The 27,728-nt window shown below is 35.1% G+C and overlaps 2 protein-coding genes across 2 annotated transcripts; both read right to left on the reverse strand.

The window, feature by feature from the left end:
- Positions 1-1,221: 1,221 nt before the first annotated feature.
- Positions 1,222-3,619, reverse strand: LOC121251604 (putative cyclin-D6-1). Its single transcript, XM_041150884.1, has 6 exons — positions 3,225-3,619; positions 2,954-3,034; positions 2,555-2,650; positions 2,252-2,453; positions 2,010-2,140; positions 1,222-1,838 (listed from the first exon to the last, which is right to left on the reverse strand). The coding sequence occupies exons 1-6, from the start codon at positions 3,399-3,401 to the stop codon at positions 1,578-1,580; spliced, it is 948 nt and encodes a 315-aa protein (XP_041006818.1). The 5' UTR covers positions 3,402-3,619; the 3' UTR covers positions 1,222-1,577.
- Positions 3,620-24,811: 21,192 nt separating this feature from the next.
- LOC121253382 lies at positions 24,812-25,879 on the reverse strand. The gene is made up of 2 exons (XM_041153402.1): positions 25,232-25,879; positions 24,812-25,132 (listed from the first exon to the last, which is right to left on the reverse strand). Exons 1-2 carry the CDS (start codon positions 25,877-25,879, stop codon positions 24,812-24,814), a joined length of 969 nt encoding a protein of 322 aa, XP_041009336.1.
- Positions 25,880-27,728: the final 1,849 nt, after the last annotated feature.

The following is a 27,728-nucleotide window of genomic DNA, read 5'->3' on the forward strand; positions in this document are numbered from 1 at the left end:
ACCATCGCGATTCATCTTCCGTCGACGCCATGTGCAACAGCTCAGGGCCCAGTGACTCCTGCAACGTCTCGACCGACCGATCGGCTCCTTCCCAGAGTGGCGTGTGCCATCAGCTGCCTTCTCTTTTGTGTTTCTCGATTCTGTTTAGTTGGTGTTGTTTAGTTGTTTCTGACTTTATGTCGGTGTGTTTTTGTTAATATTTGTTTGTTGGTTTGTTTTTAGAAAAATAAAGTGAAATAGGCTATTGGACTTATGTCCATAGCAGTGTTGGTTCCTCCCTCCTCCGGTTAGGAGGATGGGTGTAGTGTTTACTTCTCCTCTTTTGAGGATGGAGTTTGGTTACGGGTTGATTCTACATCTGTTTTATACAGAGATTAATACTCTTTCTTTTGAGAGTTTTTGAAGTTTAGACAATGCCGTCGCAAAGATATTTGTGTACGAAAAGCTTATAACAGGAATTTAGTTTTGAAATGAAATGATGTCTATTTTCTATTAAAAAAAAAAATTAGTGGTAAATTAAGTTATGGATCTTTAAATAATACCTAAAGATGCACTTAATAGGCCATGTGGGTGGCACCTTGTCACCCATTCATGTAGAGCCACAATATAAAACTTTCGAATATTCATCCTTGACATGTAAGAGAAAGATCAACCCATCTAGTGGTCCAAAATCCCTATGTGCGGTTGCTATCATCTTGCAGGTACAGGAACAGATATCTCCAGATTATATCTTCGATAAAGATATCTCATTAGGCAGGGGACCATCGATGGGTTTGCACCAAACCATTAAAAGATTAATAATTTTCACAAGATTAGAGAGCGAGTCTTTAGAAAAATGCTGGGAAGAAGTATGTTGGCAATTAATCCGACTAATTAGGTTTATTATATATTGTATTAAATCTTTGTATGGCCGTTGTACTTTATTTCTTATTGTCACTTCAAATAAAATTTTTGCAGTTCGGTGAACCTAAGCATGTTGTCAAACCTGTAAACTATTTCTGAGTGTGAATATTCCACTTTAGTAATGCTACGTATTGCATAAGTACAGCATAATTTTTTTGAAAAATAGTTGAATTTATTATTAAAAAATTAATTTTTTTTATCACGTGAGTTCTGTATTTATTTACTTTTTTCAAAAGGATTACACAATACTTATACATTGTAAATATCTCTCTCTTCATTTATTCTCTTATCCTTCGTAAGATTCTGTTTACAATACAAAATTCGTTTGTCGAAGGAAAATATTTTTTTGCTGTCGATAATATTATTATTCCTTTTCCAGAAACAAACACAACCACACTAAAGCCAAAACATGAGATACTAAAAATTCAACCATACAATTCAAAGTTGTGTTTTTGTCTTTTGTTTGGTCCCAAGAAAAACAAATTGAAACAAAAATTCTGTTCTTTCTTCTTTCTTTCCTTCCTTCCTCGTCAATCTGTTTTATGCAAAGAAATGGGCCATGCAGAGATAATACAGCAGTGATTTTGTCCCCCTTTTTCTTTCTCACTTTCTGTTTGTTACTCGAAGCAGGTAAAGTACAGGAACAGTGAATAAACTCTGGAATCAGGCTTTCCTCAGCATTGTTGAATCCGAGAAATCTGGACCGTGAGATTGTCACAGTAATTAATGATTTTCCTCCTCTTGACGTCCCTCATCCCTGCTGATCTAATGGTAGTGGTTGGAGTTGTGCCATTGGTTTCTCCATATTCGGAGCTTGAAAACTGCTGCTCTAACACACTGACCGGTGTGATTGAGCTCGATGCCAGATCGAACACTGAGTCGTACCCATCCATCACTATGTCCTGCATTGCATTGTAGCATTGCAACAAGTTTTCCTGCAACAATTTTGTACCATTTTTATAGTGAAAACAAAGGAGAAAAGAGGATCACCACTTTGGTAACTTTATAGAGCATTAGTTTCATCTTGCTGGAATGCTTTCAAAATGCTGACCAAATTTACCACAATGATAAGAAAATTTTGAAAGGTTGAGAGTTGGAATATTTACTTTATTTACATATGAAGAACAAAATATTGCTTTTCTGAAGAACGGATATTGCAAGGGTAATAATTCATGAGCAGCGTAAAGAAGCGCTGATGCAGCAATAATAGAAGGCTTCAACTCCAAAAGCTTGATATCTGATAACGAAATAAAGATTTGTTAGTTGAATCAGAGGAGGAGCCCGGCCAATCATGCCAATGGCATGTTGACTTTTCTTTTTTGTGAATATTTCTTTTCTGGGTACGTACCATTTTGAGATTTGAATATGATTTCAGTAGCTCGAGCTTTGAGAGACTGCCACAATGGTGGGTCTTGAAGTTGGAACAGAGATATGTAATAAGAAATGAAAGAAAAGGGTGTGATTGAACGCATTCGCCATTTTAGAGCTCCCAAGATGAGGATCTCCATTCTCTCTATTGTTTGTGGGTCAAAAATAAAACCTCCATCACCCTATTCCAAGCAAAAAGCAGAAAGAGTTAGATAAGCTTTTCTGAATATTGAAAGTTTTTCATCAATTATTTGGTTTACATTATGTTGGCACGTAGATTTACCTGAAAATCAACGAGGGAAACCTCTGCTTTCATCATCTTGGCAGCTAGAGAAATGCAGGAGATTGCAAGAAGACTTAGGATCCATGGCTTTGGTTGCTGTTATAACAAGATCATTCTTAGAATATATCAAAGCAATTGAACCCTTAAAACATGCAAGTAATGTGCCATTTATGTTGGAATTCCAGAAAATAACTTGTTTGTTCTAAAAAAAACACTAGAAAATTATCAATACGACATGTTTTTTTTAAGCTTCCAAAAGCTATAAATATTCACTCACAAATATCTACTTTCAAACTGCTATAATTTTAAAAAGCCAAACATATAAAAAAAAAATAGTACAATAATTAATGACAGATGAAAAACTGTTCAAGTCTCCAGAATGTAATCAAGTTTCTTTACCAGCATCCCTTGGCTAGACAAGAACCGATCAAGATAATTAACGGCAAGGTACGATAAGAGCGGATCGAACCTGCAACAGAACTGGGAAAAACAAACATAGATCAGTATCATAAAAAAAAACAAATGCTTTTGGTTTTTTGAAGAACAAGATGAAGTATATATATATATTTTCCAACAAAAATTCAAACACTTCATTGTACGTTTTCGTCTTCTCTTCCGATAAAAAGGTAAAGATATCCCAACAAATTAACACAAGCAAACGAATGAATACCTTGGAAATTTCAGAAATGATTTCATGTCGAACAGATATATCAAAACCGTTGGTTTGGAGACTCTGAAAGTAGTTTTCTAATGGCATGTGATCACATTCAATAAGGAAGAGAGAAGCGATCGTGTCGGAGTTGGGTTCGTGGAAATTAGTCAACGGGTTTTCAAGATCGAACTCCATGGCCGTGAGTCCTAGTGTGTGTGAGGATCTCAGAACTGGGGTTGAGGATACAAGAAGCAACACATGATTGTTTAATAAAAAAACAAAAGGGATAAATAATTAAAAGCTGGGAAAGGTGTGTGTTTTATGGTAAAAGAAGATGCGTGGATACTTGAAATTCACTGCTCTGGTTGCAGCTCTCTATCTTGTAGTGTTTTTCTTCCATTCTTTTTTGGCTCGATATTCGGATGGTTCTGGACTTCGCGGAGAGTGGAAGGTATGTCCGAAGAGGATTGGGTGGAAAGTTAAACGATGAGCTTAGTTTTAACTGCCATTGACTCTTGTCCTCCCACCCAATTCACTTTACAGTACTATATATGTAAATATATTTTTCATGCAAAAAATAAATTTATTAATGAAAAGAAAATGTGCATCGGGAGACGTAGAGAGACGTTCGGATTGGAAATATTATTAGGGTCCCTCTACGGGATCGATGATATTGTGAATTTATCTGTAGTTTTTGTCAAATTAAATAAATTAGGGTCTGGACTCTGGACAACGACAAGTTTGATATGTCGTCGCAAACTACTTCATACCAAACCGACCCATGCATACAACTAGTGGAAGGGAAACGTCTTTAGATGATCCAGTACTAGCTAGATCTGCCCTTAATCTCATGAGATAATAAATGAATACACCAAATACTAGAATCCAGTTTTTTCATGTCCTTAATTGCCAGGACGAAATGAGCTTGTTTTCATGCCTCTGTATTCAATTACAAGCAGAAGCGGCTATCAATATATATATAGGACAAATTAATTAGCATAGATTAATGCATGCATGGCGCGCACTATTTTATGCATGGAAATTGAAAAGCTGTATTACTCTACATGTCTAGACTGATTTTAATTAAACACGAAATGTAGAACGCGGTGTTTCTTGGGGTTTGATTAACATGGAATTAGTCAATCAGGAATGCCAGCATGCTGGGCTCAGACACTATTATATATATATATATATATATATATATATATATCAATGGGACGTACAAAACTCATTTTCGTAGTTTTTATGTGCATGCTAATATAATAACATCGCCAATTTTCCATATTATAAATTAAGCGGAAGGGAAAATAAGAAGTCAAAAAGGGACATGAATATGGAATACCTATACATACATACATACATACATAAATACATACATATATATATATAGAGAGAGAGAGAGAGGGGGGGGAGAGAGAGAGAGATTGGGATCAAGATGATCCCTTTAGGCCCCATTTGGATTGAGAGATGAGATGAGATGAAATTGTTTTAGATAAGTTGAATAAAATATTGTTAGAATATTATTTTTTAATATTATTATTGTTTTGAGATTTGAAAAAATTGAATTGTTTATTATATTTTGTATGAAAATTTGAAAAAATTGTAATAATGAGATGAGGTGATAACTCATATGATGGAAAAATTGTTTTGCAAACAATTTTGAACATTAAGAAGTGTACGAAAAATCCATAAGGGCAACAATTAATAAATGTTGTAAGGTCCAATTATTCATATATTTATCTCTTCTACTTGAAACTCTCAAATTTAAGCAAGAATTTGATGGAATCTTTTTTGAAGAGTTAACAGATGGCTGTTAGATCGAATGGTTGCTAGCTAATTAAACGGACTTTAGGGAGTCGATCAACAAGTATACTGAGTTTTTGATTCTTTGTACTGTAAAATGGCTAGTGCGAGGGCTTTATATATGCATGTCTTGTTAGTTTCAAGTACTTAAGCTTATTCTAATTGAGAAGATATTTATTTATCTCAGGGGAAGACTCCAAATTAAATTATAGGAGAGAAACAAGGTTCAATACAGAAAATTATCACCATATCTATATATATATATATATGGCACTACCTATATAAACATTCGGGACCATTGCTGATATTTAAGCGCAAATTTCCAAGAGGTACGACGTAATTCATGCGTGCTGCATGCAATTGACCTCTGCGCGCATTCAATATTCGATCGAGCAAGTTAGCATAATTGCCGACATGCATACGCGTATTTCATAAGATAACATTATGTATTATAGGTGAGATGTTTGGCGACTAGGATACACTACTTTTAGACTTATTTGGGTGACACATAAAAGGATCGGAAAAATGTGGTTGGAACAAACCTGATCATGAATGACCATTTAGAACCATAAAAATAGAAGCCTATATCTATCATATATATATATATATATATATTTGTCTGCTTATAACTTTATTATCTCCTAGCTAATGGATGCCAGAGCGAATCTCCTTTTTTTTTTTTTTTTTCCTTGCAATATCTCAATCTCAATCAGTCAAGCTAAAGGTGGTGAATGGGAACAGAAACAATTATAACTCCCAATCTTAAATTAAATCCATGTATATATAATACTGCATGTCATATATATGTATGATCGTTGTTGAGCGAAATTAAAGGAATCATACTTCTCAAAGGCGCCTACTTTTGTAACTACTAACCACTTCTTTAAAACTTTTTGACTTTTTGCTTTATATGGTGCCTGATGAATATAAGCCCTTTGAGTTTGAGCAACTTCCTCTTTGTAGAAAAGCAATTACAGGTTTTGGGATTAATGCCTTTTACTCTGATCTGCAGATCATCATCAGCATGATCAGAAATGTATTCTGTATTTGAAGATTACAGAAGTAGTACTGTTGAGAAAGAGTTACACACATGCATGCATATATTATGGGTTAATTTGCAAACAGCTTCTTTATTGAGACACTGATCATCAACACATTTCTGATGTGAAAATTAAAGTAATTATCGTAAAAGGCTTCTGGGAAAGTAGCATGATTCTTTGACTTTCGTTATAAGGAGCCATTAATGGGAAGAAAGACGCCAAGATAAACCTCAATTAAAAGGAATTAGAATATGGGCCGGAAGTAGCTAGATCAAATACATGATGTGGCTAACAGGCCTTGATCACAATGTCATGCGCACAGGGTACTGACTAGCTATATGTGCTTTTGATGATAATTATCAGCTAGCCTTCCATGATGATCGGTACAGGAAGCATCACTAATAATGCAGCGTTTTGGGAGCCCCTCTGCATAGTTTTGCCTCTTATGTAGTTATAATGTTTCGCGCGCGTTGCTATTGGATAATTATATATATATATATATATATATATATGCTGCCATCCTCGAGTTTTATTTTATTTGTTCATCTTTTTTAAAAAAAAACCTCATTTTAGAACCTTATATATTCACTATTTCTCTCATGAGCTTTTCTACTTATGATCATCCGACACACCATACTTATTTTTATTTATTTTTAATTTTTTTGTTTTATTCCTCTTAAATTAATTGAGTTCTTCTTATAAAAATACATGATTAGAAAGGCTCAAATATACACGTATAAGATCTAGACCATGTGAGTACTCGGCATCTCTCTCACTCTGCGGTATGAGTCTTTTCTCTTGTCGACTATGTATACAAGGCTTTCTTGCCCATCCACTAGGGCTGTTTAGTTTGTTTTTTCTCATTCATGGATGAAAACATCTCGGAACGTAAGGTGGAAGTCTTTATCGTTGTCGAAAATAGAACAGAATGAGATTATTATCCAAGATAGTTTGTGATTGGATACAAAGTTTCAGGCTGAGCACTGCTTTTTCAAACTTTTATCAAATAAACCCTTCAATCGGGAAGCTTTCAAAACCATGATGAAGAATATATAATGGAAACCATCTAAGAGTTTTCATATCTACGACATGTGTGAAAATATCTTCTTTGTGGAATTTTTTGCTAAAGGTGATAAAGAAAGGGTGATGCTTAATGGTCCTTGGACGCTTGATAAAAGTTTGGTGGTGATGGCAGAAGATGATGGTTGTCTTGAGCTTTCCCGGGCGCCAATATCTTTTGCGTCTTTCTGAGTTCGTATGTATTACCTTCCTTTAAATGGTATGAATTCTCTCTAGCCATTAGAAGGATCGCTGAAACTTTAGGGACAATTGAGGATATTCATCTTACAGAAGATAAACCAGGGTGCGGTGAGTATGTACGTGTACGTATTTCTCTGGATATAATTCAATGATTACCTAGAGGGAAACGTGTAGAGGTGGGTGCTTCGAATGTAGTGTGGGTAAATTTCAAATACGAGACTCTCTACCTTTTGCTCTTGCTATGGGCGTTTGGGTCATGGGGATATGGATTGTATATTGTGGCTGAAAAATAGGGAACAATTTGAGAAGAATGGCTTCCCATGGATGCAAATTGACGGGAATTTTTTGGAGAATCGCTTACGAGTCCACAATACATCAGTCAAAAAAGTGGACGATGCGACAATTCGTTTGTTGTGAAAACACAACGATGACAAAGAAGTAAAAGCAAATATAAGCAAATCAATCACATGTAACAAAAATAACGGGTCTATAGAATTGCAGAGGATTTTATTATGCTGAGGAATCAAAAAATAAATTTTAGTGCGAAATCTCACTGTTTAGAACACTCAGGACTTACTAAACTGTTCATAAAGTACATATACCGTGACATGACGAAATCACTAACTTTCACTTTTCTGTATTATTCACTCGAGCGAGATTTTTGTCTGATGCTCGCTTGAGCAACCTATTGAGAGCGACTCGAGCGAACTGATCTTTGTCTGAGTTTCGATCAAGCCACTGGCCGTGCGAATGTCGAGCAAATTTTCTACTTGGTGCTTTTTCTGCCCGGCACTTTTTCCCTAGGGGCATTGCCCCCGCGGACCCCCACAAGGCTTTGTCGTGTTCCCTTCAGCTTGGGCCTATTAGTCCAAGCATGTGCTCCATGGCCCAAGCCTCCTTAACAATCTACCAAAAAACCATAACGCATCCTTGTTGAATCGGGTCATCAAATCGAGCCGACAGACCAACAAAGCTAGGCTCCACAAACCCAACATCCTTTAGGTGATTTGAATTACATATTCGGCGAGTTGCCAACAGCTAAGAATGTAGCCATTTTTGGAGCAATTTTGAAGGGAAAGGCAAGTTACAGACACTAGACAATTGGGACAGATGATTGAATTCAAAGAAATAACGGCTACGGAAACGCCTTATCTCTACCAACCATAAATTGACCTAAAGTTAATGACTTTGTGCTAGGCCAAGATCCTATCATGATAGAGGCCATGACTGAATTGGTGATTTTCACTTACTGGGTAATAGTGTTGAGACTTTATCTAAGAGTTTTGTTTCTAAAGTAGGGGCTTGGCATCATAAGTCTGAAGGAGCACATCATAAAGGGAAGAAGGCCAATTCGACGTTGGTGCTAGCTAAAAGGTCTCCTACGGAGCAATCTACTAAGGAAATTCTTGCCCACTCCCATTTGAAGAAACATAAGTTTATTGATGATGGTTCCATGGTGGAGATTCCCATTTTATGAGCAGAGGCTAAAAATTAGCCCCACCGACAGCCTTGAGAATCATGAGTTGGAACTCTCGAGCGCTTTAGAACCCTCGGAGAGTTCGTGCACTTCGTGATCTGGTCTAAAGGGAAGATCTTGATGTCGTTATTGTGATGGAAATGAAGATTAGTACTCAATGTAATGAAGGGCTGAAATATAAATTGGGTTTTTCTAGTTATCTAGTAGTGGCTAGTGAGGGACAAAGCGGTGGAATCTGTTTATTTTGGCAAACAAAAGTAAACTTCGTGTTGTCATCTTATTTGAAACATCATTTTGATGTAAGAGTTCTTGATGTCAAGCTACGATTTATGGTCACCCCGAGATTGGTCATAGAAAAGAAATCTGGCGACTTATGCAACATTTAAAGAATGTTCAAGATGGGCCTTGGTTATGTTTTGTAGATTTTAATGAGATTATCTCTAGCTCCAAGAAAGTGGGAGGTAGAGAATGACCAGGTTAGCAGATGCAAGATTTCATGTACTCTCTTGACTACTATATATTCAAAGGGTTCGATATTGATGGTTCTTTAGTTACATGGAATAATTTGAGAGCAAGTATTGCTAAAATAAAGGAGAGGCTGGATCGATTGTGGAAATTTTGGATTGGTTGGAGTTGTATCATTCATGTACAGTTAGGAATCTAGTTACTTCTATTTCTGATCATAGTGATCTGATGTTGGTCACCAAACGGGTGGATTGTAATATTAATTTTCAAGAAAACTGTTTCGATGTGGGTAAGGGTATCAGGATTTGAAGATGCAATTGGAAGCCTAACGGTTAAAGACTGTGGAAGCAAGCTAACCCAATGTAGTAGATCTCGGTTTCTAAATATGAAACAAGAATTGGCTACTAATTGAAGGGTTTTGCTTTATTTCAAGAGGGTTAGTTAACACTTCATCCTCCAACAGCTATTAGAGCAGTTAAGGAAGATATCAATCTACCCGTGGAACAAGAAGAGTTGATGTGGAAACAAAGATCAAGACTATCTTTATTAAGTACAGGTGATCAAAACACAAAATTCTTTCATTATAAGGTGTCACAGAGATATCATCAAAATTTTGTTAGAAGTATTCCAGATAATGGGGGAACTTTAAGAGAATGGAAGGATATAGTAGTCATTAGAGAATACTTTTCTAATTTTTTTTCTTCAACCAATCCAAGTAACATGAATTCTGTTCTTATCTCCATCAAGCCAAAAGTTACTGCTTCAATGAATGCAAATATGCTATGTGAGTTTACTTGTGAGGAGGTTAAGAAAGCCTTATTTCATATGCAACTTCTAAAAGCTCCAGTTCTAGATGGTGTGTCTCCTTTGTTTTCTGAAAATATTGGGACATTGTAGAAGATTATGTTACTTGCATAGTTTTGCATTCTTTAAATTCTAGCGCTATATCGCATGGTATTAATCATACAAACATTGTGCTAATACCCAAGAAGAGAAACCCTGAGAGAATTAATGACTATAGACCTATTAGCTTCTGTAATGTGATCTATAAAATTATTACAAAGGTGATTGCGAATAGATTTAAGTCAGTCTTGCCTCAAGTTATTCCGGATACCCAATGCACTTTTGTACCTAGAAGGTTGATAGCAAATATTGTCTTGATTGGTTTTGAAACTGTGCATGATCCTAGAAGTTGGAAAAGCGATAGAAAGGGTTGCATGTTCATCAAGCTCAAAATGAGTTAGACTTATAATAGAGTAGAGTGGGGTTTTATTGAACCAGTTAGGTAGAAATTGAGATTCAACTCTAGATGGGTAATCTCATTAGAGCCTGTATCGATTCAGTCTCCTATCAAGTTATACTCAATGGTGTTCAAACTTTTTCTATTGCGCTTACAAGTGGTATGAGATAAGGTTGTCCACTTTCTCCTTATCTGTTTGTGTCATGTGTAGATGTCTTATCTTTTATGCTACAAGTAGCATAATTACAGGGAATATTACAGCAGATTTGTGTATGCTACAAGTAGTCATTTATTCTTTATTGATGATAGTATTATTTTCTGTCGAGCATCGAAGGCTGTAGATGAGAAACTTAATAGCATTTTATCAATTTATGAGGCGCTCCAGGGCAACAACTTAACAAGGAGAAAACTGAGTTGTTTTTTAGTAAAAACACTGGGGTTAAAGAGGTGAATAGTATTAAAGAAATCTGAGGTGTGCAGTCCATTAGACATCATGATGAATATCTGGTTTGTGTTCTTTTATTGGTAGATTAAAACATCACACCTTTCGAGATATCAAGGAGAAAATCTAGCAGAGCTATAGGGGTGGAAGGAAAAGCTTCTGTCATAGGCAGGTAGAGAAATACTCATAAAAGCAATTGTGCAGGCTATTCCAAACTATACTATGAGTTTCAATTTGCTCAAAGGCTTTTGCAGGGAGTTAAAAGTATGTTTGCAAAGTTCTTGTAGCGTCAACAAGGAGACAAAAGAAAAGTTCATCAGGTAAGTTGGGATCAATTGTGTATCTCAAAGTTCAGGCGAGGAGTGAGTTTCAAGGATCTTGAGACTTTCAATTTTGCTTTCTTGGAAAAATATGGATGGAGACTTACTCATAATACTGATTCCTTGTTTTACAAAGTTTTTAAAGCTAAATATTTTTCATAGTGTAATTTTTTGTATTCGAATTTGGGTTGTAATCCTTCTTTTATTTGGAAAAGTAATTGCGAATCCAAAAGAGAGTTACAATTAGGTTACTCATGGAGGATAGGAAAAGGGGATAGGATCAAAGTTTGTGATGATAACTGGTTACCTAATTCTCATAGCAAGAAAGTTCGCACCAAGTGTAATACACTATCACCAGATGCACAAGTTGCTAAGCGAATGGATTTTTCTTTAGGAGGGTGGAGCCATGATTTGGAAAGATTTGTTTTTACTTCGATTGAGGCTACTAAAATTATGAAAATCCCATTATATTTATATAGCAGCAGGAGTGAAGATCATTTAGTTTGGTGTTTAAATAGAAATGATTTGTTCAATGTTAAGAAAACTTATCATGTTGCTTTAAATTTTAAAGATGAGGTGGAGAGTGTTGCTAGCTCTAATGGTCAAGTAATTAATCTATTCTGGAAAAGTATTTGGAATCTTAGCTTCCAAATAAGCTAAAGAATTTCATATGCAGAGCATGTGGTGAAAGTTTAGCTGCCAAACAGAATTTGTTTCATAGGAAAATCATTAATGATGGTATATGTGATTTTGTAAGGAAGATGTGGAGGACAACCTTCATGCCTTATGTCGATGTCCTATTATTAACCAAATTTGGGTGGGTAGATTTGATTTAGGTAGGGTCTATCTAAACCAAATGTTTAGATTTGACCCATTGGTCAATGAAACTATGCAACATGATGATTTGATCTCATTACAAGAAATTTGTTTTTTTTTTTTTTTTTTAGGTAAGAAATCTTTTAGGAATGAATTAAACTTCCTCCCTAAAAGTAATTATTTGAGACAAAAATTATATTTCATCCCAAAACATGGAAGCCATTTTTTACGCGTTTGAACATACAATATCTTTTCAAACTAGAGTTTCTAGCGTCTCAAAAAGCAAATTGTTTGAAAACTCACAAATACGTTTGAACAGTATAGTATTTTACATTCGAATGTTGACATAATTGTTCCAATAATATTTAAGGCGGAAAACTATACACAATTGTGCCGGGGGAAAGTTAGAAACCATTCGAACGTAATATTTTCATTCGAACAAAGTTTGAGACTGTTGAATGGTATGTAATTTTCTATTCGAATGTATATCCAAGCATTTGAACGATTTTTTTGGTGGGAAGATATAAATAAATCTGGCAGGATGCTTGCTATCTCGTTCAAACGGAAATTTTATGTTCAAACAAATTTATAAATCGTTCGAATACTCATAGAATAAGTTTGAACCTTGACATAGAAAATTGAAATAAATTTAGTTATAGAGATTTATTGAAAGATATAATAATATTTTAACAATAAATATTATTTGATTCTATTAATTATCATTTTCAAAAGATGAAAATCTAAAGATTAATTATTATTTATGGTAAATTAAATATGATACATATGCCGTCCTAGAAAGTTTATATAATTAATTTAGAAACTAATTAACTATTTTTTATGCTAAATAAGATTTTGCGATTAAAAATAAAATTTTCTAGGGAATGTAATTTTTTATATTGCAAACAAGTTAGTTATATATAATAAATAAAAACGATATACTAATTAAAGTGGCAACGTTTGACACAAAACAAAAAGATCGATACAAAATAACACTACTATGTAAGATTATCCACGTCTTTTTGCATCATAGTAATGCATCCCTCAATCTCTTGCAATTAAACCATGATGGGCGTAGTGGTCCTCTCCATGTCCTAGATCAAAAGTAGTGTGTGATGGTCCTTGAGCAGGGATCGCATCTCCGTGGTAGTAGTCCCTGTAGCCTCTGTGTCTAAGACTATAAAATGAATAGGTTACTTGACAGGCAGCTCAAATTGATTCAATTAAACTCAAAATTGACTCGAATTGAATATTAAATGGGCTGTTTGTAAACACAGAATTATGCTCGATTATTGAACAATACAAACTCATATAAAGGTCGACTGACTCGATTAATATTCTTGAACAAACTCGTATGAAGCTCGACTCGACTTGATTCGTCAGCTTGACTCATATATATTTATAGATATATAATACAATATATATATATATATATATATATATATAATAGCCAAAAGTTATATATGTATTATTAATCGTGTATATAGAATTATAGTCACTTATACGTATAGTCCAGTACATTATACATATACTATAAATTTAATTTATAATATTACTATATCATATTGATATATTTATCTTATTCTTATCAAATATTGAATTGTCATATAAAACTTTATGCTTACAGGCTATAGGCTATGGACTAATGTCATAATTTATTAACTTATAACTTACTACATATGATTCTATCATTCTATGAAGTACTATTAAAGACCTTACAATATTACTATTTAAAAAAAAAATCTTTAGCATATTACAAGTTATTAATCTTATTACTTTATATAAGATTAATAAGTAGTAATATTGTATTCATAAGATTATATAAACTACAAAGTAATATACATATTTGGTGTTACATCTATAATTAATAATTAATAAGCTCATACTAGTAGACTACTAGACTAGACTGGTGTCTATTGTGTAGTAACTAGTTGTAGTAGTCTAGTATTAATTCTTATATATGCATTATAACTACAAGCATAAATAATATTATTATTTTATGCAAATATAAGACCTTGTATCAATATTTAAATTAATATACGGTATACGGTAATAGTATAATTTTATTATTTTATGCATAAATACTAATTTTGTAGTTAATATACGGTATTCGTATAATAGTATTATATTAATTAATATAACTATAATATTATATCATGATTTATGAATACTAAATTATAATGTTTGATAAAATATAATGGTAGACAATTTTATATAATTAAATACTATAAATACATTATCTTATAGTATTTAACATGTATTATAGTATATATATAACATGTATTAATTATTAATCTAGTTTTCTACAACACTACTTGCTAGTTTTATAGTATATAAAAATTAATATGTATTATAATTTATAGACTATAGTATTTTCTTAAAAATACTTAGTATTTAATTTAGTAGATACTTTAATTTGTGAGTTCACTAGTCACGGACTCACGTGTATGTGTTACATGTGGAGCTATTGAGGGCCTGAGGCTGTTGGATCTTTATATGCAAAATTGTGAGCTGTTAATTACATACCCTAAAACTGGGGTTATGCGATGCTCGAAGAGTCATCTAATTTCTTTTTCAACCATTTCATTTTCACACTTCGACACTCCTTTAGACCTTCTCTCAGAGCCATCAAGAAACCCTAGCCTTCTCCTATGCTTACGTCGGTTACCTCTTGGCTCCTATTTGATTTGCGAGGAATCAAGGCTTCTTGATTCTTGAAGGCTTGCAACTAGGGATTCTAAGGGGCCGAGAGTGATACCGGTTGCAACTGTGAGAAATCCTAGCAGATGCAGTCGGAGGTCGTATTTTCAGGGAGCCGTGGCCGTAATCTCAACCTTTGAGATAGCAGCCTGGCCTCAATAAATGGGTCATTAAATGAATGCATTTATGACTCCCAACCAACTGAATCCATGATTATGTGGTTCATCGTTCGTGGTTCTCTGCTTGATTGATTCATCCATCTATGAGTTGATTACCCAGGTTCTTTTCCAATTTTTAAGCATTTGGTTGGGAACTTGGCAGATTTGGAGCCACTTATCTAGTTATTAACTTATCTAAGTATTTTTGAAGATTCAATCCGGTTCTCTCCTAACTGTTTATAAATTGTAGTATTGTTACATTGTAGATCTTGATCTAACCATCTACGTACACTATACGTCGAACTCCTAAGTGGTCAGTGGTGTGACACTGTTGACTGTTCTGCCATACATCACCAGTCGTCTATGCATGCTTCTGTGAGAATGTGACAATCTATTACTTTGATTGATAATTTATGCTTTATTTATTTTTTATTTTGTAATGGCAGAATATGCCCTGTTAGGGTCTTATGTTGTTAACTTGATCCTATATTGATTTTGCAATTGTTTACAAATATATGTTTCGACCTTATATTTCATATATGAAATTTGTGGAAAAAACTTTCTGAAGAGTTAGGGTCTTAGGTTGTTAACTGATCTGTGCTTGAAGCAAAATTTACAACCCACTGTGAGTTTAACTTATTCCCCCTTCTATCTGGTGCTATGTTATATTTATTTACTATAGATTTTCAATTTTTCATTTGCTTCTCTGAGTTCTCTCGGGTTATTTGTGTATATTGTTGAATAGAGTCAGAGTGTGGAGATTTGGTTCTAGTTTTATGTTCTTGCTCCCAGTATTTAAATATGCTTTCTTTTAAATGTTTTGGTTGATTAATATGACCTTTTCTGGTTCTTCCTTAATGCTTTATGTTCTTGCTTGAAGTATTTAATGATGCTTTATTGTTCATGCCTTGGTTTATTAATCTAATCTATTTGGTTATTGTCTTAAGTATTGAAAGATCCTTTATTTAACATGTCTTCGTTGATTAATCTTATCCAATCTATTCTATGTTTATGTTCTTACTTCAAGTATTTAAATATACTTTCTTGAACTTGTTTTGGTTGATTATAAATTACCCTATCAGGTTCTTACTTCATGTTCTTGAGTCAACTATTTAATTATGCTTTCTTTAACATGTCTTGGTTTAATAATATGATCCTATCTGGTTCTTGCTTTATTTTCTTGCTTTAAGTATTTAAAGATGTTCTATTTAACATGTCTCAGTTGATAATAAATTATCATTTCTTTTAAATCTTTATGTTCTTGATGAAAGTATGAAATAGTGCTTTCTTTAACATGCTTTGGTTTATAAATATGGTGTTTTCTTTAGCATGTTTTGGTTGATAAATCTTATCAAATCTATTCTATATTTATGTTCTTGCTTCAAGTATGAAATGGTGCTGTGTTTAATATATTTTGGTTCATAAACTTATCCAATCTGTTTTATGTTTATGTTTGTGCTTCAAGTATGAAATGGTGGTGTCTTTAACATGTTTTGGTTGATAAATTTTATCCAATCTGTTATATGTATGTTGTTGAGGTGTCATGCTTTTGCAGGCACATTGAGCCACCAAGGTAAGACTGTATATTAAGACCGTTCGAGTCAAAATTGTTTAACTTTAACATCTTCTAGTGGATTAGTATCAACTATATCAGTTTTGCCTTTTGGAGACACATTAATCCATCAAGGCAAGGCTGTATAACAAAACTGTTGGAGTCAAATTTTTTTGACTTTGACATCTTTTAGTATCCTTGCTTCTAGGGGCACCTTGAGTCATCAAGACAAGGTTGTTTTATTTTAGTTTATTGATATAACCTGTATGGTCAATGTTTATATACTTATTTTACGTTTCTAGTTTTGTATTTAAAAAAATATTAGACCCTAGCAAATGGATGATCCTATGAATGATCTTGATCCGGTGGAGGAGTATGAAAATGAAAACACTTTTGGGATTATCTTAGTATAGCCCATAGTTGATGATGATGGAGACACTGCAAATACTGAGGCCCTAATATTATCTCTACTGAGGCCCAACAGAAGTCCAAACAGTAGCCTATGATAGAAAGAAAAGAAAGAGGATATCTACTGTATGGAATGATTCTGTTGAAATTGAACGAAATGGGACTAAACAGCCTCAAGGTAAGTGGTGTAAAACTTTTTTTAAAGCATCTCGATCAAGTTCTACGACTACACTACGTAGACACTTGACAACTTGTTTGCCATACATTGGGTTTAAGAAAAAACAGAAAGTCTTAGCAGTTGAGCCTAAGGAGGCAGATGATGGCTTCATTGTCTCAAACTTTACCTATGATCATAGTAGGGTCCAAGAGCTTGCCTCTCATATGATATTTTACAATGAATATCCATTTTCTTTAATGGAGCATGTGGTATTTAATAAATTCTTGAGTGCAAACACTTTATATTGGGAAATAATGTCTCGGGCTACTGCAAAGAAGGAATGCATGAGAACTTATGAGACTGGAAAGACAAAATTAAAGGCTTTGCTTAAACTTGTTAACAAAGTTCATATCACAACTAACATGTGGACTTCTTGCCAAAAGCTTTTATATATGGCAGTGACGTGTCATTTTATAGATACTAATTGGCATCTTCAGAGGTGTGTGTTGAACTTTTGTAATGTGTCACTTCCACATACTGGCCTTCTTATTGCTGATGCATTAGAAAAGTGTTTTCAAGATTGGAGATTTAAGAATAAAGTTAGTTTATTTACTGTTGACAATGCAAGTTCTAATGATGTAAGTTCTAATGATATTGCCATTAAAATCTTGAAAGCTGATTTTAGATTGAAGAAAACATTATCCTTAGGAGGGAAATTGTTTCGTATACGTCGTTATGCGCATATAACTAATTTACTTGTGTAGAATGGACTTGAGAATATTAGTTAGATCGTTGATTGTGTGAGAGACGATATAAAATATCTAGTAGCATCAGAGAGTAGGATAAACCAGTTTAGTAAAATTGTAAAACAGTTACAATTTCCCTCAAAGAAACTAATTTTAAATGTACCTACAAGATGGAACAACACATATTTAAATTTGGACGCTACAGTTCAGTTCAAAGAAGTTTTTCCTAGATATGGTGATAGAGATAGCAATTTTGAATGAGTTCCAGCTGTTTAAGAGTGGGGGCAAGTTGAAAATATTTATCAATTGCTTGCTATTTTCAATGAAGTAACTAATATTGTATCCGGAAGTGATTACCCAGCAACATTAATCTTATTTCTTTATGAAGTATAGAGAATGAATGACCTATTAGGTAAGAAGAGTAGAGATGAGAATGAGTACAAGAAATCTATGGAAAGAAAAATGAGTGCTACATTTGAGAAATATTGGGGGGAGTGTAATCTATTGATGGCAATTGTTGCAACGTTAGACCCTAGATTCAAGATGGTCCTGATTGGGTTTTGTTTTCCTTTTATTTATCAAGAGCTGGAAGCTTTTAAGAATATTGAGCATGTCTCTCAAGTGTTGCATAAGTTATATGATGAGTATGTTCAGGAATACAATTCGACTCTTGAAGCACAAAAAGAGTAGGAAAATGTTCGAAGTCTTGCTTCCAGTTGTTCCTCAAGTGTTAGGATAAATATGCAGAGTGGCTAGTCATTATTTAAATCTTTTGTTAGAAGTGTTGATACAGTGCAACCTATTAAATCAAACCTGGAGAATTATTTAGAGGAGAGTATATATAACTGGGAAGTGGGCTCAAATGCAAGTTTTGATGGCTTGGAATGGTGAAAAGCAAATAGTCTCAAGTTTTAAACTTTATCCAAATTGGCCCAAAATATATTGGCTACACCAATTATCACAGTTAGCTCTGAATCAACATTCAGCACAGGAGGTAGAGTCATTGATCCTCATCGAGCTTCATTGTCAACTGAAACTATACATATGTTGTTATGTGTGTCTGATTGGGTTAGAGCATTATATGAGCTTAAAAGATCATCAACTAATTCTGTAAGTGTTATATTTATTTGAATTTTAAGTTACTATTTTACTATTTTGTACACCAATTATTTACAAAAATATTAATTAATATTTTTTCTTGTCAATAGAAGGATGTTCCATCAGAAACTCAGATTCTCTTACCATAGCCATAGAGACTCAGTTTGTATTATTTCCATAGTTTACTTTTAAATATTTGGACAGTTTGGTTGTTCTATTTGATTTTGTCTGGGATGATATGAGTCATGTCAAGTAATTTCTATGTTCTAACTCCTAACCATCCAAATTTTCTAAATTTTGTAAATACCAAATTAAATTTTGCATTGCTACCAAAGATCCATTGACAATATTACTAACTTAAAAGTACTTGAGTAATGATGCAAGGGATTAAAAATGAGATTAATATTTTTTAGTGTATTAGTGTATGTAGGTTGTTGTCATTGTGATTTTGTTCAACTTTGGGAACTTACTCACTTTTGTCATGGAAATTTCAAATTTTGTAGAAGTTTGGTAACTTCCTGTCATTGCGATTTTGTTGAAATTCGGTAATTGCAGTCGTCTGGTTGATTTTGTTGAAGTTTGGTAACTTATTGTGAACTTGTGTCATGCTGATTTTGTTTTTGTTTGATAACTTGCAGAGTTGTTGTCATGGTGATTTTGGCCACGATTAATAATGTCTTGTGTCGAATTCATTTTGTTTTGGTTTGGTAACTTGTTGATTTTGTTTTTATTTTGGCCAAAATTGGTAATTGTGTCATGCTAATTTCTGCAAGAGAATCTGGTTTGGTAACTTTTGTCTGTTTCTTGTCTTATCTACAAGCTAAGTTGCTATTTTATTTTATTTGGTTTGTAACTTGCATACTGCTATATTTGATGGTTTGTTTTATTTTACTAAGTTAAAAGTACTTGAGTAATCATTCAAAGGATTAAAAATAAACTTAATTCTTTTTAGTGTATTAGTGTATGCCTACTGCTGCTTTCTGGTTTATTTTCTTGTGTCATGTTAAGTTGCTATGTTTATCTTATCTGGTTTTTTACTTGTGGCTTGCCTATTGCTATACCTAATTCCATGAATCCCTGATGGTTTATTTTATTTCTTAGATTGCTTGTGTAATTGTATTTCATAATTGTGTTAGAGATATGACATTGATGGTTGGGGCAAATTAAGTTTTTCATTTCTGTCAAACATTCATTGACAGTATTACTAAGTTGAAAGTATTTGAGTAATCATGTAAGGGATTAAAAATAAGCTTAATTTTTTAATGTATTAGTGTATCCAGGGCAGCAAGTTGGTGTCAAGATTTCTAGCTCCATTCATGAAGACTAAGAACTTTATTGAGTTTACTCCACATTTTTTGTTTTGAAGTTTAATGCACTTAGTTCCATAATTTTTTGTTGTAAAGTAATTTTTGATTCACTTGTTCCATTAGGATGTCAATGTCATTTAATGTACCTTAGCCATATTGTAAAGTCTTGAAGGCTTCATGATGTAAATTTGTATTTAATTTGTTATTTCACGTCTGCATTTATTAAGACTTTTTATTATTTATTTTACATTTATTTATAGAGAAAGTTTCTATCTCGAGCCAAGCTCGAGTTCAGCTCAAGCTCAACTCATTAACAAACCAAGTTTCAAGCTGAGCTTGAGTTTTCTTTACCTTTAAACGAGCCGAGCTCAATCTACAACTTAGGCTCGGCTTATAAATGAGCTGAGCCCAAGCTCGCTTTTCTTGTGATCAAGCCAAGCTCGCATATCCCACGCTCGCTCGAGCTCAGCTCGTTTACTACTCTATATGTATCAGCACTGTCATGTTAGAAGGTGGATCACGCTCTGTCCCAATATCACATGTCGCTGCAACGTTAATGCGAGCCTTCCGCAAGTGACCCTCACTCTTGCTAAAAGTGATTTTGTTAAAGGGCCTCGATATGTGGTTGCCCATACTCTGTCATTAGCACATCAATTGCCGAACTATGTGGGAGGTTAGAGATCATCAATACATACGATAGACTACCTTCAGTCTTAGATTGGATGCGGATGAGGAAATATAGAGGTAGATCAATCGGCTATCCTCATGCTATCGGTAACATAAATAGAGCCTGTTCGATGCCGAAATCAGTCTTGTGTTTCCTCGGATCAATATTATGTGAGACAATCAAATTGAGCATGCGACAAAATGGGATACAATCAACCTGTTTGGTCACCTTGTTGCCATCATATGGAGGAGCCCTATCGTCATGCACCAATAGATGAATGCCATCATGCATGGGACCATCGTTTGCAGGAGCCTCATCCTCAAAGACATCTTCCCCATCTGTCCCTACAGCCGATTGTTGTGCAGGGTATGCAACTACCACACGGGGATCCCAAGAAATTCAGTGATACTGTCTGCTGAGATAGTCATATTGACTCCTTGAAGAACAAACGAGAATGAGTCTTTATTAGCCCCCATCTTTGCTATGGCCCGATAAAACTCACCGACCATATCAGAATAGACCACCCCCCATGAAGATCCGTGGCTAAATCGACTCAAAACTGAACGTAAAAGCCAACTTTTCATCAAGAATCGTTAGTTTTAAGCATACAAATCAACATAAAGTGAAGCCTAGACTTATACTAGATATCTTATACTAATTATAATAATTATATAACTAGTATAGTACTAGTTATATTATACTAGCTTTTTTTTATATATAGAAGAGCCAAGGTTCACCTGTCCATGAGTGATCTTGTCTCAAATTTTATTAATAAACCCTCACTTGTGACGGAGGAAAATCGTGGTTACAGATCGGCACCTGGGGTTACAAGATAAGCCAGAAAGTTCTTAAACCAGGTGTCAAAATTACTGGAAACCTCTAACCAAAAGAAAACTATATCAAGACAAGACATACTAAAATACTTAGCAAAAAAACCATTCTTGTAAAATAACCACAAACATCGTTAACTCAAAAACATAAAATCATAAAATCTTACCAATCCAACCAAAAAGCCACATGAATAATGATGCTAACAGCAACGCAAAAATGGCAAACCCAGTATATCCCAACGGATTAATCCTAGAAGCAACCTAGGCACATCCCTAAGAAATCTCCATTCAGAGTTCAATCCAGTCGCACCACTCCGTGCCAACCAATTAACAACTTTATTTCCCTCCCTATAAACATGTCTAACTATGCACACCATATAATCCATAAGTGCTAGAGTCTCTTTCCAAAAATCTTCCAGGTACCACACCCCACACCTTCGCCTATTCCACCACGAGATCACTACTTGAGAATTTAATTCAATTTCCACAAAATTAATCCCCAGATCCTTACAAGCTTTGAGAACCTGCAGAACAGCTAACAATTCAACTCTATTCTTTGAACCATAACCAATATAAGAATTGAAGGCGTAAACCATATGGCCTCGATCATTTTTAATAATACCACCCACTCCTGAAGAACCTGGGTTACCAAGACTACTACCGTCTGTATTCAACTTAAACCACCCTTGTGCTGGCTTTTGCCAAGCAACTAGCTTTAAAAACTTCCTATCAGGAACCAAAGCCGAAATATTCAATATCTGTAAAATCTGTAAGTCATGTCTAGAACATTTACTAACCTTTTTCATATCTCGACTTACTAAACGCATCCAACTTCTAATAGAAAGCCAGACCGAACTAAGAGACTGAATACTACACTCCATGCGTGCAGTACATCTTCTACGCCAAAGGTGCCAAGTAATAATGGAAGGTAGAAGCCCCACTATGAGCCCCACTTGAGATACTGAGGATGCACGTTGAAACCAAATTATTATCGTCTCCCTCCAAGTAAGACCAAAAGGAAGACCAAAGGTAGCTCCATAATAATGCCATAATTCCTTTGCAAACTCACATTCGAAAAGTACGTGGTTTTGGTCTTCATACTTACCTTCGTCACAATAATCACAACGAGAAACTATCGGGATTCCAATACGTCGAAGACGATCATCTACGCTTAAAGCCATGTTCCATGCTTTCCACATCAACAATGAAATCTTAAGTGGGGGCAACTTATGCCACATCCAAGGATGCCACTCCATACTAGAACCTTGTATTCGAATGCAATCCCAAGCGGATTTAGTAGAAAAATTCTCACTCTCATGCTTCATCCAGATCAATACATCAGACCCTTCCTTACATACGACCAAAGCCTCAATAATTTCCTCCAAATTATCCTGTCCCACTATCGTACTCAACAGTTCCACATCCCAACTATTGGACAACTTGCACTCTTTAACTTTAAGCATCGGATTACCCACTATCTGGAGCTCATCAATTAACAGACCCCCATATCTCCATTTATCATACCAAAATAAAATGTTCCCATCTCTAACTCTCCACTTTGCATTATTAAGGACACTAGGAATACTTTTAAGAATCATTTTCCAAAACCTCCCTCCTTTTTTCCTATCAATGAGACATCAAGGCGAAAATCCCACATATTTTCCTTTAAAGAACCTAGCCCATAGAGACTCTCCTTAAATTAAGTTCCATGCAAACCACATATGCAATGCTTTTTGCATATCCTCCAAATTACGCAAACCCATTCCTCCCTCCTCTATTGGCTTACAAATACTATCCCATGCCACCCACTTTTTTTTTTCCTTTACCATTCACCTCACCCCAAAAAAATGTGCTCATCATGCGATTTAACTCTTTAATAATTGATTGAGGGACCTGCAACACCGCAAATATATGTAAAGCCATACTAGAAAGCACATGCCGAAGAAGAATCAACCAGCCTCCCGATGATAGGATTTTCATTTTCCAACCACTGAATTTGTTCCAGACTTTTTTAACCATCTCCTCCAGATGCTCATGCTTAAGACGCCCCAAGACAATCGGAACCCCTAGATATTTAAAAGGAAACGAGCCTTCCGAGAACCTTGTCAGCCTTTTCAGAGCTCTCTTTTGGACCAACGAAATTTTTGGAGAATAAAATATTGCCGTCTTTTCTTTATTAATTTTCTGTCTTGACCAATCTTCATACTTTTCAAACACCCATAACAGTTCCCTCACCGACTTCTTTCCTTCATTCAGAAAAATCTCAATGTCATCAGTGTACATAAGATGTGAAATATGAGGAGTGCCTCTACCTTGGGAAAATTTTCCAATCTTTTTTGCCATAAAGCTATGTTTTAAAAGTCTAGATAGTACCCTCTGAAGAATAATAAAGAGATAAGGCGAAAGGGGATCCCCCTGGCGCAGTCCCCGACCCCCTTGAAAAAATCATTTCGTCGTTCCGTTTAGTATCACAGAGTACCATACATTCAAAATACAAGCATGAATTAGTTTACAAAAAGGAGGAGGGAAACCAAAAACACCTCAATACCTCCAGCAAAAAATTCCACTCCACCCGATCATATGCTTTTGCCATGTCAACTTTAATCATAATATTACCACCATGAGACGTTCTCTTCAATGAATGAACCATTTCCTGAGTAAGACTAATATTTTCAAATATACTCCTCCCAGGTATAAAAGCTCATTGCTCAAAAGATACTAATTTGGGAAGAAGACCTGTCAGACGATTCACAATAATTTTCGAGCAAATTTTATAAAAGACTGAGCAAAGGCTTATCGGCCTAAATTTATCAAACCCCGAAGGCACATCTACCTTCGGAATAAGCACAATGAAAGAAGCCGAATAAAATCTCGGAAGGCTTTTAGATAGAAAAAAATTCTGAGATAGCGCCCAAAACATCCATTTTTACCACCTCCCAGCAGCTCATAAAAAATCCTGCACCAAAACCATCTGGCCCTGGAGAACTATTTATAGGAATAGACGAGAGAGCCTCTTTAACTTCATCCAACGAAGGGATAAAACTAAGCCGGACACAATCCTCTTCTTCAATAACCGGCCAAATTAAGTTTGTTAAATCCGGCAACTCTCTTGGCTGATTTGATCATTGTAGGAACTCCGAAAAATTTTCTTCGGCACCAAGATGAATTTCTTCTGGTGAATTGAACTCTAACCCATCCGTAGTTCTCAACTTATGAATTTTCCTATGCCTTTTATTGGATAACCAAACATGAAAGAATTTTGAGTTCCGATCACCTTCCATTCTCCACTTAATTTTAGCCATCTGAGCCAATCTTATATCTTCCCTTCGCCTCCAAGTAGACAACTCAGTAGAGTACCTGACAAGCTCCCTCTCAACCTCATTCTCCCAATTACTTTGCAGCAAGTGCTCAAGACCCTCAACCTTCTCTTCAAAAATAGCAATCTAAGTATTGGTCTGCCCAAACACCATTTTGTTCCATTCACGTAGAGCCACCTTAAGCTTTTTAAGTTTACTAGCTAATTTCATGAGTCCCGTACCTACCGCTGGTTCAGACCACACCATCTGTACAAAGCTTATAAAATCAGGGTGCTCAATCCACATTTGCTGAAACCTAAATGGAGAGGGACCATAAGTAAAAGTATCTTTCAGGAATTCTATAAACATGGGACTATGATCCGACGTTGACCTTGATAAATACGGACAACGTGCATACGGAAATGCTATCAGTAACTTTGCATCAAGAAGCACTCTATCCAACTTAGCCCAAGCTCTAGATAATCCATGCTGACCATTGCACCATGAAAACTTTCTCCCCTGAGAATTCATTTCAATCAACCTGCCCTGGTGAATCCATCTATTAAAGTCATCCATTGCAGCTCTTGTCCTTGGACTACCACCACACCTTTCCACATCCGAATGAATTATATTAAAATCTCCAGCAAACAAACAAGGCTCCACACCCATTCCAGCCGAACTCAGCTCCTCCCAAAGCAGCTGCCTTTCATATCTATTACACTTAGCATAGATAAAAGTTCTCAAAAAATGTGAAGACCCGTCGTCTATATGTAAAGACAAATACTGTGTTCCCATTCGGACCAGCTGCATGTCCATTTCAGTTTTCCAAAATACCCAGATTTTCCCACCAAACTCCTCATTAGTAATTACCTTATCAAAATGAAACAGCCGCATATACATCTGAATTTTATCAACATGCTGAAACAGTTCCAGCAGCACTGCCACCTTCGGTTGACATTTATTCAGCAGACTCTTTAACCGTCCCTTAGAAGTACCTATTCCCCTTATATTCCAGACTAATATTGACCCTGTCACTGAGATAACATTTTGGCACGAGTGATCACCCTCTTGGAACTCCTAATTTTCTCAAATTGCCTCTTATGGAATTTTATCTTCCCTACTTCATCCTCTGTTTCCGTGTGATATTCCTTATCTTGCAGAAAGACTTCTGCATGTAACTTAGAAATCGACCCCTCTTCCAAGAAAATCTCTTCCTCCTGCAATTTATCAACCTCCCTCTCCTCAGTACAAGGAACCACTTCCACCTCCCTCATATTCATGTCCAACTCCTTCAACCGAGAAGAACATTCTAGTCTTACGTCATTTCTCTCCACCTCCTTATTATTTATTTCCTTCGCAAGAACCTCAATAACAGGAGATTCACCATGATTTTTTTCCGTTTCCAACTCCTCAATCAAAGGTGTGGAGGAATCACATATTACCAAATTTGCCTCATAATCCTGATTTGCTTCAACTTCTTTTTCCTCAACAATTGGAAGATTTATAGTTTCCTTCGGTTCTTCCACAATAGGTTCTTGTTGCCGAACCCATACCTTTCTTCCCGTAATCTTTTTCCTAGCACGACATGTTCTTGCATTATGCCCCTGTATTTTGCACTTAGAATAGAACGCCGGCAGAGTTTCATAAATTATCTCTTGTTTGCGGCTAGACCTCAGTCCAAGAGTCCCAATCCAAAAATGAGGTAATGGCTCCTTTACAGCATCCATCTCTACACAGATACGGGCACCGTCGGTGCGAGTGGCACAACGAGTGGGATTATCACGTCTAATAAACCTACCTATTGGAGCAGTAAGAATTTTAAGAAAAGACTCATGAAAATAGTTAGGAGGCAAACCTAGCAAGACGATCCGAACTTGTACAATAGATGGCTCTTCTTCTTCCTTAAAATCTGGATTCAAGTGGAATGGACGATATGGAATCCCGTCAATATCATTAACTTCATGTGAAAGGGCCTTCATGCAGTCTTCTTCTGAAGTCATTCTTATAAACACGAGGATGCATCATGTTAGAAACAACTGGAATACCATCAAGATTCCAGCGCTTTTGAATGAATGCCTGAATGGCATCCAAGGAAGGACGGTTCTGAAGAAATTTCAAGACAATGGAAAATCTAAAAGGTTCTACCGAGCGATGAATTTCCTCCTTAGAGAACTGAAAGAAAATTTCACCATTCTTGGATTTCGGCACACGGTGCGCCACAGACAATTCTGGAAGAGGCTGAGGAACCACCGATACGAGATTCACGAACAGACGTCGACCTCCGTTCTCAGCGGCTGCCATACAGCCTTACGTAAAAAATAAAATTGAAGTCTCAAGAAGCACTTTCAAGAAGAAAGCAACATTCTTGGAGCGATTGATTCATTCTTAAAAGAGAACAACATATACTAGCTACTTATATTATACTTGTTATAATATTATAATATAACTAGTTGATTTCCTATACTAGAAATATTATACTATAACAAAATAGTACTAGTTTTATGTTACTAGCTAATTATATTATACTTGTTGTCTTATACTAACTACTTATGCTTGACTATAACATAGTAGTAGTAGTTATATTATACTACTTATATTATATTATACAAGTTATAATATTATATTATAATATAATTAGTTATAATATACTAGTTATACTATAGTAGTTTATATTATACTATAACATAATAGTAGCAGTTATAGTATACTAGTTATATTATACTATAACATAATAGTACTACTA

The sequence above is a fragment of the Juglans microcarpa x Juglans regia genome, chromosome 2S, assembly GCF_004785595.1.
Source record: "Juglans microcarpa x Juglans regia isolate MS1-56 chromosome 2S, Jm3101_v1.0, whole genome shotgun sequence".
In the NCBI taxonomy this organism is placed as follows: domain Eukaryota; kingdom Viridiplantae; phylum Streptophyta; class Magnoliopsida; order Fagales; family Juglandaceae; genus Juglans; species Juglans microcarpa x Juglans regia.